Raw genomic sequence first — 12452 nt, 5'->3', positions numbered from 1 at the left:
GAGATGTCCTCAGGCAGTTGATAATACAGTTTGGGCTGGCAGATCTAACACAGGACATACATGAGACTTCTGGAGCAGCAGTGTAGGAAAGGACATCTCAAAGGGCATTTGCTACTGATAGTTTGGAAAGTGTATTGTATCCCTCTGTCCTCTTTGGGGTGAAGTGAGCAGCTCTTTGAGCTCTGCTGCTTGTATTGAACAAAGCTCTATCAACTGTAATGGGATATTAGCCCCCCCAGCTCACAGACACCTATGCGTCCTCGACACCTAGGTGTCCTCATTTTGATTTGAATCCTGCCCATGTCTCTGTCTTAAATACGTAATTACATAGCCTAAAAACCAAGGAATACTTTATCATCATCAAATGATGAGGCACCCACTCAGGGAAAGCAGCTCAGCTGAGAGAATTTTGATTTGAAGAGGGAGTGAAGGCACCTAATTCCCATCTGTGGCTGCATGGGGCTAGGCTGGGTGGGTGGATGGAGAGGTGTTCATTTCTCCTGCAGAAAGGAAGGGTGCTCCTGGCTTTCAACATGGTCTGGTTGGATGCATCCTGTCCAAATCTATGACTTTGGGGCACAGAAAGCTGCCTTTATTCTCACAAACCTTTCTGTCCAGAATTACTTAGATGGCAGTGAATGCTACATGCAGCTATGCCTGTGACCTGTCTGCCCCCAGTCCTGACCAGTTGCAGAAAGAAAAAAAGAAGTTGGTGATATAAAGATGCTTCTGAGTGACACAGCTGTCAAAATTGCATTTTGGGGCAGTTTTGGGACAGACTAGGAACAGGCTGAAAAAAAATAATCACTTCTGCAGTCCTACTTTGCAGAAAGGTTTCTTATCAAAACAGTTATTTTTGTGATCAAAATCAGGTGAGATTCTTCTAGAGTAGACCTTTGCCTTGAATCACTCACCTCTGTTTTCCTTGGCCAGGTTGTCAGCCATCTCCCAGTAGTCGTAGCTGTGCAGGATGCTGTTGGTGATGCTGACGTGGTTGGCAGCCATCTGATGAATGCGCTGTGGGATGCTGATTATAGGAGATGGGGAAGGGGCCCCTGTGCTCCCCTGGGATCCTACAGAGCTGACTGGAGAAGGGCTAGGGGACATGGGTGATGGAGTTCCTGTGCTCCTGAAATCAGATGTTAACACCATTAGTTAAGAGGATGCTTGTTTTAAAAACATGTGAGTATCAGAACATACTGCAGAAAATATCTGACAACCGATCTGATCTAAGCTTCCGTGTGACATGTGAACTTACTTTCCACTGGTACCCCAAGGAGATGGGTTCTGGGCAGCTTTTGATGAATTCTGTAAGGGAAAATAATTCATAATACATATAACATGTAAAATGATAAAATGAAAAACAGTAAGCAGCATAAAAGTAAAAAAAATGTAAGAAAAAATGGTGTAGTTAAGTCTTACAATGCAATAAACCCACTGGGCCTGATTTGGTGTTGTGATGTAGCAGTGCTGTAGCACAGACTCAAATCACATCCTATTAAACACCCAGGGTTGGGGCTTGTTAGGAAAACATGCTAGTTGATACTGAGCCTTTTGACAGAAATCCTGGGTGTTCAGAAGAAAGTGCTGTTAAGACTCTGTGTGAGGTTTAGGCTGTAATTGCAATAGAGAAAACCAGAAAACCAAAAGGTCATTCAATCTGCATATCCCTTTTCTACCAGTCATAGAACTGCTACCAGAAACCCAGAAACATTTTTTTTTGTTGTTTTTAAAAAAGGATAGCTAGTCATATAGAAATCCTAAAACACTATCCCGCTTGCTCTCCTGTGTCCCATTCTACTGTTTAGCAGGCTTCCGAGTTATGAAAACAGATCTGTTTCAGGATTTTGAGGCTGAATTTTTCTGAACTTCAGTGCTAGCTCTGGGGTTTTGTTGGTCCAGTGCCAGCAAGCCTGCATGTCACCTGGCATTATCAGTGATATTTCCATACACACAATGATCACATCCTCTCTTAACCTAAGATGGACACACCACCTGAGCCTCTCTTCAAAAAGATTGTTTACTCAGTTTTGACGCATTCCCTGAATTCCCTCTTGTGTTCCCACATCTTTTGTGCACACGTGAGAACTGGCTATGGTATTTTAGTAGTATTCACATCAGTGCTGTGTGTGCCCTGGCATCCTTCCTGCATTTTGACACAGGGCATTCTACGTCGCAGGTAACTGGTATGAAAAATTAAACTTGGAGTGTCTTACAGTGGGCTCTTCCTTCAGTGTTATTATTATTGGTCTGTTTCAGAACTACCTCATCTTTCTAGTGTATGAGAAACTGAGTACGTGTAATTTACTTACAGATTTGGAGGCAGGAAAATGAGAAAATCAAACTGGAATCAAGGGTACTTCCAGTGTAAATTTAACTATCCTCTGCCTTATTGTACAACTTCAAAAAACCTCATGTTTTAGATGTTTTACTCCAGCCTCTTTTCAATTCTGCACCAGAGGGGTGCAGTAAGGATTCTGAAGAGAGTGCAATTGTTATAAGAGACCATCTCTTATCCCACTTTTCTTACTGCTACCCATTCTCCTGGTTTCTTTATACTCTGGGATGCACCTAGCTCCTGAATATCTGTGTCTTCTTTTTAATTCTCTGCTGCTTTTTTTATATATATATATATAATGGAAATAAAATACTTGAAAGTAGTTTTTTTTTTTCTTTTCTAAAATAAAAGTATGTCAAATTTTACCTGAAAATATGTGTGACATGGTTCAAAATCTTTCTTTGATTGATAATATATGTGGAAGTTCTTAATGTAGTCAGCATTTCACGTCACTTGGTTTTGAAAGCTTTTAGATACCAAATATGAAATGAGTGGAGAATTGGCTTGTTTTCCACTGAAAATTATAGCAAATGGATTTTTTTTTTTCATTTTTTACTTTCAAAGGTGAAAATACTTTCTAATGTGAAACCACACTATCATTACATCGGCAGGAGCTTTGCAAAAAAACAAGCTTATCTTGGCTATAACAGAGTAAAAGTCCATTTTATGTTTGCTGTGAAACAGTTTCTGTCTGAAGTAGGAGACATTTTACATGGTTGAGAGCCTGACCATCCTGTTCTTAATGCAGGCATTCTCTGAATTGGTAAAGAAAAATAAAGTGTTATAATGGGCACATATTTCTTTTCTCTGAAATCAAGTCATTGTTAGAAAAACATAACGTTGAATCATATATTGCTAAATTTTTAGAAGCAATTACAGTGGCTTCAATTTCAGTTTGACAATAACAGATCTGTCAATTTCCTTCACTGTCTTTTTGTGTTTAGAATCTGGTCGTGAATGTTTGTGCTTGTATTTGAAATTTTTTATTAACTAAATGTCAAAGGATGGATGTTTTTCATTTCAAGGTATATTCTTCTGAAAAAAAAAAAAAGGAAAAAAAAAAGAGTCCTGTGTTTAAAGACAAATGGTTATTCAGGTTCCCAAAACAGTTTGTCTTAAAACATTTGTATGTACATATTTTTTTCTTATTTTAAAGATAGAGGCTATTTTTCTGTTTGTAGATCAAACGCTGGATGGACTGACTGCTAAGAGGGCTCCATCAGAAAGGTTTTGTTCTTGAGTTACTTTCAGAGGAAAGCTGTCTGTCAAATAAAATACATTAAAATATGCAGAATGACTTCTTGCCTTATTCAAAATAACTAGGCTATGGTACTGGCAGAGAGTGGAGAAGGAAGGTAGTAGCAGGTGGAGCAAAACAGGAAGGGGAAGCCAGCAGTGCTGGCAAGTTCAAGGCAGGTGGTTTGGTTGCCTTCTGATGCTCTTGTATGACTAAAGTCAGTGTGGGCTCTTTGCCAGTTCCTTGGGTGAGAACATGTCCCATTGCACTGTCTTACCTACGGACGCTGCTAAGTGGAAGCTGTGCAGCTGAGGACTGATCTGGATCAAAGTCATCACCCCACAGGAAGTCTAGTGGGATGTATAATCCTGGAGGGGATCCTTAGAGCAAAATCTCCAAAACCTACTCACAGCAGCGCAGCGTAGCACCAGATAAGTGATTAAGAACAATCTGAAAATGCCTGTTTGTTGGTACAATAAAGTTCTCATCCTTCATGAAGGGACATGACTTGTATATTGTCTTGTGAAGGAAATATAACTAACTAGAGACCAAGTATTGCCATGGGAGTCTGTAGTAATACTTCTGCTGACTTGACAGGCCAAAAACTAAACTCAGCACAGCTATTTTTTTTTTTTTTTATGCTGTATTTACTGTAAAGAAACACTGATTTTAAAAAATCATTAAAAATGTACCTTAAAATACTCAATAAGTGCTTTTGAATACTTGACAGCATGGTCTCTCTTGAGTCGGAACATCCTCCAGTACAGAAGGGCCAGGCAGCGGTAACTAGGAGAAAAGGGAGAGCAGAAGGTAAGGTGTGCCCCCAAAGAGGAATCCCAGTGAATTGTCTTAAATTCCCAAACTAACAGGCAGCAGAAGGCTGGCGGCACCCTGCTTAGTGTTGTTATCAGCATGCTGCTAACAGGGTACTACGAAACCCACTGTGCTCAGCCGGCCTTGCACAGTTGGCTTCCCAGGCCTTGACCCTGACTTGGAGCCCACACGCGTGGCCAAAGGCCTCGCCTGTCAAAAAGTCATTGCAAGCCTGGAACCCAACACATATATCTTATTTATTTATTTTTTTTTCTTCTTAGTTGCAAATGCAAAGGCAGCCTTTTGGGGTGTCTTACCCTGGGACAACAACAAAATAGCCTGGCACCTACATAAGGAACTGGAGTCGGTCTTACCCTGGGACAACAACAAAATAGCCTGGCACCTACATAAGGAACTGGAGTCGCTCCAGGTCCACTTTGTGTGCCCCCAGTCACCTCTTCCAGCAGATGGAGCCAGCTGGGAAACAGGCACTGCCTCGGACCTGTCTGGAGTTTGTGGGGTAATCTCCAATGTGTGAAGCCAGGATGGAGGCTGTGGAGGGGGCTTGAGGCCATTCCTACACCTCCTGCCTGGTTTGCTCCCTGGATGGAGGCAGCAGTAGGCTGAGAACCTCAGCGTGCCCCATGCTCCTTGGTAGCCTGCAGCTACCTTTAATGCTATGTAATTAAACAGGAGTAACAGCTATTAATTCTACGTAAGGATAACTGATAATCAGTGCTTAATTTTACATAATGATAACTGATAATCAGCGTTCAGGATGCACAAACTCATGTCTTCAGTGCTGGATTTAGGCGTGCCGGTCTATTTTCTGAAACAAGAATCACCACCACCTCTTCACAGTCAGATTTTTTGAGAGGAACGTGTGGGATCGCACCACAGCAGCACGGCTTTTGGAACAAAAAGGAGATGTGTTGCACTTCTGTGGCTGCAGAGGCCCTGTTTGTAAAAGCGATATTGGGTCTCCGAATTGCTGGGCGGCTTCAGGCGGGCAGCCCGGGGCTGTGCCCTGCTGCCCACCTTCAGGAGCTGCCCAGACCTCACCAAAGCACCCCCAGGGCAAGCGGCTCTCCAAAAAACCCCAGCCGGGCTCTCTCGGCCGCCGGCAGACGGTGACTTGCAGCCGCTCGCCGCTGGAGGACAGCCTCTGCTCAGCAGACGGAGGGCGCCTGGCAGCGGCCTCCCCGTCCTGCGAGCTGCCTCGGTCACCTTCACAGGTGCGGGCACATGCGGCTGCTGGCTGCTTGCTCTTTTCTTTTTTTTCTTTTTTTTTCTTTTTTTTTCTTTTCTTTTCTTTTCTTTTCTTTTCTTTTCTTTTCTTTTCTTTTCTTTTCTTTTCTTTTCTTTTCTTTTCTTTTCTTTTCTTTTCTTTTCTTTTCTTTCTTTCTTTCTTTCTTTCTTTCTTTCTTTCTTTCTTTCTCTCTTTCTCTCTTTCTCTCTTTCTCTCTTTCTCTCTTTCTCTCTTTCTTTCTCTCTTTCTTTCTCTCTTTCTTTCTCTCTTTCTTTCTCTCTTTCTCTCTTCTCTTCCTTCCTTCCTTCCTTCCTTCCTTCCTTCCTTCCTTCCTTCCTTCCTTCCTTCCTTCCTTCCTTCCTTCCTTCCTTCCTTCCTTCCTTCCTTCCTTCCTTCCTTCCTTCCTTCCTTCCTTCCTTCCTTCCTTCCTTCCTTCCTTCCTTCCCTTCTTTCCCCACCTAAGTGTTTTTTAAAGCAATTCCCATTCGTATATTCCGTGCTCCTCCTAATCACACAGCAGACCCAGGGCATTTAAAAGAAATGAACACCTTTGATTATTTTGTTCTTTTTTTATGCAACCGATTAATTAGGACTCTTTATTTGTGGAGGCTAAAGATGCATTTAATTTGGATTTTTTAACAGATGGTTAATGGATGTTAAAAACACACTTGCTGATTGTAAATGTCCACTTACTGAGAATCAGTAACCATGTAATAGGTATTTTATGTATTAACTACATAGATATTAAATTAAAATTTGATTTTAATAACATTTTAGCATTTTACTAGCAATCAGCAACCACCCTATAGAATTTAAGGTGCCTGCGTATATCCAGAACTCTCAATTTAGAAGGTAATCCAGGAGGTTTAATTATCACCATCACCGTATCTCTCTTCAGGAAATGTAAATATAATTTACGATTATTGAGCCTAAAATGTCAGCCACAAAAAAATTACCAAACTATCGGTACAAAAGTACATCACTCATAAAAACAACAAACCATCAGGCATTTAAAAATTAATTATGCTGGCGCACCATAGCTGACCTGTCACAGTCAATAAGTACGAATTGCTTATTTACAGAGACAAAATGCAGACCTGCTACAGGGATACAAGTGCTGGACCTTCCCGGAGCAGAAAGTACTCCCTTTATTTCAATAGACAACATAATCCTATCTGGCTGCGTCCAGCATCTGATTTTCAAGAACTGGCTCGCTGCTGAGGAGCCTTTTGAGGAAATTTTGATCTACTAACCATAATGCTGCCAGCTGTTTGTCTTCTGGCGTGGCGTTGGGGCCTGAGTGGGTTTTTAGTCTCACCGCGTACCTTGAGCAAAAGGAAAGAAGCCAACGTGAGTTAACTGAGACAGCTTTATGTTACCGATCAGCTCCTGAGAGAGCTGTGCTGACCGATGTCATTCGAGCTGACCCCTTACAAGTATTTGCTGAAGTTACATATCCTTTAGCACATATCCTTTTCTGGTTGTGTTTTGGAGCTGTTTTGCCATGAACAGTGCCTCCCTGCACCCCTTATACAGCAGCAACTCCCCTGACCTGATCTGTCAGTACAGCCCAGAGGGCAAGGTGTTGCTTCCTGGCTCGTTGTGCTGTCCTGCCACAATAACCTCCACTGCCGTGGAGCCCGGTTACACAGAGTTCATGCAGGAAGGTTTTCACAGTGTTCGAAGGCAGACGACAGCCTGCCTTGAAGCTGGTGCTGCCCTCACCCTGCCAATTCTGAACGTGTCTACCCAGATTTGCACCTCCAAGCAGAGCACAGCAGAGGGGGAACATGTGGCTCGGAGCTATTTTTGCTCGTATGACATTACATTCAAATTCTATAAATATTAAACATCCACAGAGGTAGCACTGCTGTTTCAAGAGTGTATGTGCTATGCAATCATAAATTAGTTTCTGGAAATCTTGGCTTCCAGCTGTATACCTGAACAATAGGCAAGGTTAGGACAACACACAGCGCTTCTGGGCTTGCTTCCAGAAAAATACCTGTTCCCTATAATTAGCTGCTTGTGGTTTTTCTTATCTTTGTTTTCAAACTTTAATCCTGATACCCGTGCAAAGATTCAGTGTGAACATTTTGTTTTAACAGGCATACCTGGTAAACCTAGTATATTTTTCTGAGCTGCACAGCAAGTGAGATCAAAAGCAATTCACACTACAACACAACCACAGCTACACACATTATTGAAAGCTATGGATCTGCAAGCAAAATTCATTTCCAGAGTTAGGACCATATATTTGCTATCATGAGAAAAGACAGGGCAGACAAAGAAAGAGCTCTCTGCCTGTGATGGCGCAAGTATTGAAAAAAAGAAGGGAAGAAATGCAGAGATGCACTGTACTATTCTCCTACTGAAAAAAAAATAATAAAATTTTATTTTGTTTAATAACCTTCCAGTTAGAAAGCTGGCCTCAATCCACTGAAATGCATGAGAAGACAGCCCTAAGTGGAATAAAATGCCAATGGAATTGTTAACATATGTGAGAAAATCATCGCATCAACACTAAATCCAAAAGAATGCAATTGTTTTAGGAGCTTTGCTTCATTATGAATATGATTAAGAAATAAACTGTTTTAATTTCTATGGACTTAGCACTGATGAGACCTGCATGGTTGACTGTCCTGAGCAATTATGCCATGGTCACTGACAATATAGCTTTTTCTGCTAGTGTGGCTGGACTCTCTCGTGGACTCTCTCTCCCAGTCTCATCTCAGGTGCTGGGATGATTTTGACCTTTTTTTCCCCTACAAGAGCTGCCAGTAATATTAACTACTGGTACCAACTGTAACAGAGGAAAGAACTTACGAGACATAAACTTTCCTCATAGGGACAGAAACTTTCCTCATAGCGACTGCAGGTTGGACTCTAGACTGTCCTATTTGGAGAGCCATGCAGCTGACCAAAGTGGAGGTCTACTTGAATAAGAGCTGGACAGCTGTCAGGACTCCACTGGCTACAGTGGGAGCACACTCAACAGATGGACCTCAAATGTCCATTTTTCTACCACTGTTCACTTCTTCATTCAGGTAACCATTACACTGCAGTCTTAAACATGTTTCAACATCTTGCAAATTACTACTCCATGAGTGTTTTAGTATTATGTAGCAGTTTTTTTCCACTTTTGAGGAGCACAGCACTTATATCTTGAAACTCTTGAACTAATTTGCAATTCAAGTAATATGAAAAGCTTTGTTTATTTTGCATTCTATGCGGTTTCCTAATTTAATTTCCACTAAAATCATAGAAAATCCATACATGTTACATATGACTGACCAGGCACTTGGGAGGCCCTCAATTCTCCCCTTTTACTGTTATCTAGGGAATTATGTGGTGATGTAGGTGAGCATGTTTGCACAAACAGAGTAACCCCTGCAGTCATCTCCTCCCTTCCTACCTGATGAGTTCAACTGTTTCTGAATACATTGTATAGGGGGATTTAGATTCCATTGGGCCTTGTTCCATTGCATTTCCACACTCAATAAACGATAGTGCTGCTTCTGCATAATTCAGTGCCTTTCCAAACTTTTCCACCTAGAGGGAAAAAATAAGGACACAGAGAAATAGTGTAATCATCAAGATATGGTTACATTTGATGGGATTGTCTCAACATGGGATTTTCTCAACATGAATTATAAACTTGACACAAGAGAGCATATCTTCAGATTCATAAGTTTTTCTATGAGAAAGCTAAAGCCCATCAAAATCTGTGCATCACTGAAAATTGTAAGATACAGAAAGCAGAGCTGAAAAAGGCTATGAGACGTTATTTGGTCCACACTCTTCTGTCCAAAGAAGGATCCATTCTGCCTAAGGCATTCCTGGCAGATGTTTGTCAAAGATCTTCCAGTGCTGGGAATTCCGTGAACTGATCACCAGGCCTTTTGCCCCAGCTTTTCAAGCATCATTACCAGTAAAAACAGTTTCACACCTCTTTGCAAATGCAGTCTTTCATCAGTCAACAAAGAAAGGTAATGAATATCTTCAACTAAGAGAATCAGATTTAAACAGTTTGACTACTAACATTCTGTTATTCAAAGGCTCATCTCTGTCCTCATTTCTTCTTTATCCCTACCATTTTCAGCACTGCTTGACCTCTTGTTGGGATTTTGCTTTCTGTATCCTCCTTTTCTTTCAGGGACTGCTCTGCTCCTTTAGCTTCTCCTGACATTCTTCTTTCTTGCCCCATTTCTTCTCCTATTGTCCATACTTTGACTCTGTGTATTTGTGTGCTTAAACAGATATATATACATGTATGACCTCCATGATAGTGTATATGCATATGTGCACATAACGTTCAGATGTGTACACTTACATACCACCTATCTGCTCTTAGAATTTCCTTTTTGATGTGGATAGAGATGAATCATACTATTACCTCTTTGTCCTGACTTGTCTTTCCTTCAGTCAGAACTCCTGCGGTACATAAAGCCCATTAATGGACTGGATGCATTTGGTTGAAATCTGATGCACACAGTGAAAGGTTAATGGACCTTATTCTTTTCTAAGGGATAAAGATTTTAAATAGTAAGTTTGGAATGGCACACTGGCTTCAATCTATTTTAGGTTCTTATATGACTCCCATTGCGATCATACCGGAGAACTTCACAAACTTTTTATTATATTTCTCTCCCTGACGTTCTTGTGCGGGTGGAAGTGCTATTATCCCAATTTCACAGATGGGGGACTAAGGAGCAGAGAGACTTAGAGTCATTTTCAGGCTGCTCACTCTAAGTGCCTATATTAGGTATTGCAGAGCCAAAAGAGGAGGTATTGAGCCCAGCAAGGTGATTCAAAGTGCTGCCATTTTCTTCCAGGATCCCTACACAGTTAAGAAGGCAGAAGTACCTGCAAAGAGCGATTCAGAGGGTATAAGTAAGATGCTGGTCTGCTGTGAAGGAAGGCTGAATGTGAAGGATATTTCAATCACCTGACTCTGATGGGAGGCTGTTTAAACTGTGCCTAAGTGACTTTCATGCAGCAAATTTGTGGCAGAGCAGAGAATAATGCTTGTACCTCCTATTTCTGGGAGTCTACCATAAAAACATTTCTCTTCAGGCTAAGACAGAATTTACTTTGCATATTAAGTGATTTTTTTTCTGTTCTGTTTAAAGCAACACACTAAAATGTACCATTTGTACTTCTCCACAATATTTTCTGATTTAAGACTCACTTTAAAGTAATATGGAGCTGAATAAACCATGGAAATTTGTGCTAATAAACTCAGGTAAAGTGTAAAACTCAGTGTTAGTGTCCTAAATTAAGGGCCCACTTCTGCTTCCTTTGCCATTTTATACTCTGCACAACTGAGAAAAGGAGGTGAAGAAACAGAGTGTGAGCTACCTTTCTTCTTTCCTGCTCCTGTGACCATGAAGTGCAAACAGAGCAAGGCAGGACTGCAGCTACCCCTACCTGCAAAATAGCCCTACTCATGCAGGGTTCCACCCCATATATTGCATCTGTCTGTCATGCCAGAAGCCTGGCATTTTTAATGCCGTGCTAGCTTATTCCTAGTGGTAGACAAACACAGCATTAGAGAAAGCTAAGAGAAAGCTAAGCAGAGGTCTCCTGGAGCACCAAGTACTTCATTGAATGCTTTTGTTTGGAAAGAAGAGGATCACTTTAGCGCTCCATATAGCCCCAGCTTCCTCTTTTTCAAGAGGGTCTTTCTGACTATGGTTTTAAGTCAAAGCTAGGATCAAGAACCTGTTTGTTGCAGCACTCCTGTATGAAACATGTTTCTCTAGGGTTAAACAGATGCCTTGTGTGATTCTGATTGTGTTAGGAAGCGTCTGTCATGAAACTAGGATTCTTTTGGAACTGGAGAGACAAAGAATTTTCAAAAAAGGGCAAATTCCTCGGGCGCCAGACCAAATTTGGGATGAAATTATAGAGCCTAACCAGCTCATTAAACTGAGAAGATAGGTATGTGGATACCTTATACAGTCTCTATTACCATAGTTACTAATTAAAGCAAAGGAATAAATGGAAAGTTTTATTTATCCAGGCCTTTATCTCAGTAAGTCATTATTTGTTAAGTCATAGTTTATTGGGCTATGAACATTTGATTATATAAACATTTCTTAATTTAACAAGCCTAGCCATCCTTATAATAGATTTTATAATTACCCCAGCAATACTGCACTGATGAAGAAACTGCATTACACAAATAATTTGGAACAACATAACTGGAAAGAAAATGTTCTCACCATTGCATCTGCTTTATGCTTCTTCCGTTTAGCTTCCTGCATAAAGTAATCTGCATTGCGTGGCCTACCAGGGGAAAATAAGAAGACACTTTATTATTTTCTGAAGTGCAGAATATTTTCAAGTTATTTTTCCCTTATTTTAAACCTGATTTGCAAACACTTTTTATGAAGAAAATACACTTATCATGTAACCGTGCATCTTATATTTTCAAATTGCTGCCCGTGGAGACAATAGCATTTATGGCTGTTCTCATTCTTTAGAAGTCAGTGATTCAAAGCAAAAAAAGCTAATAAAATGCATTTTTATGGATTATATAAACTGCTTCCCAAATTAGTGCAGTTTTGATCTGCCAAATGGATGCAAGCATTAAGCGGAACGAGTTATTCCATCTTCTTCTCTCCCTTGTGTTTGCTTACCTCTTTTTCTACTCCTCTCTGTACACTGTCATTTGCCTTGGCTTCTCCCTCCTCACAAAACAAGTGTGTGTTTAATGTCTCCACTCTGAAAATACACTCTAAGTCTGCTTGCCTCTACTGCTACCATCTCTTCCCCCTTCTCCCTCTTATCTGTAAGCATGCTGAGAGTGCTGT

The 12452-nt window shown here is 41.0% G+C and overlaps 2 protein-coding genes across 6 annotated transcripts in view; both read right to left on the bottom strand.

The window, feature by feature from the left end:
• The window catches only part of AFF3 (ALF transcription elongation factor 3), a 335479-nt gene that overhangs the window by 10658 nt on the left and 312369 nt on the right, over positions 1-12452 (bottom strand). For 4 of the 5 annotated variants that reach the window (XM_068680733.1, XM_068680740.1, XM_068680745.1 and 1 more), the window contains exons 15-20: positions 11862-11925; positions 9050-9186; positions 6891-6962; positions 4268-4361; positions 1259-1308; positions 915-1129 (exon numbers count right to left, since the gene is read on the bottom strand). In XM_068680733.1, coding sequence (XP_068536834.1) covers positions 915-1129; positions 1259-1308; positions 4268-4361; positions 6891-6962; positions 9050-9186; positions 11862-11925 — 632 coding nt within the window. Of the gene's footprint in view, positions 1-914; positions 1130-1258; positions 1309-4267; positions 4362-6890; positions 6963-9049; positions 9187-11861; positions 11926-12452 lie in introns of those variants that run through there. The other variant, XR_011096123.1, reaches the window with a different exon arrangement.
• REV1 (REV1 DNA directed polymerase) overlaps positions 1-12452 on the bottom strand; it is a 107463-nt gene that overhangs the window by 79970 nt on the left and 15041 nt on the right. The gene's annotated exons all lie outside the window — the stretch shown is intronic.

This window comes from Anas acuta, chromosome 1 (genome assembly GCF_963932015.1).
Source record: "Anas acuta chromosome 1, bAnaAcu1.1, whole genome shotgun sequence".
Classification (NCBI taxonomy): domain Eukaryota; kingdom Metazoa; phylum Chordata; class Aves; order Anseriformes; family Anatidae; genus Anas; species Anas acuta.
This window is presented reverse-complemented; position numbering and strand designations above follow the sequence as displayed.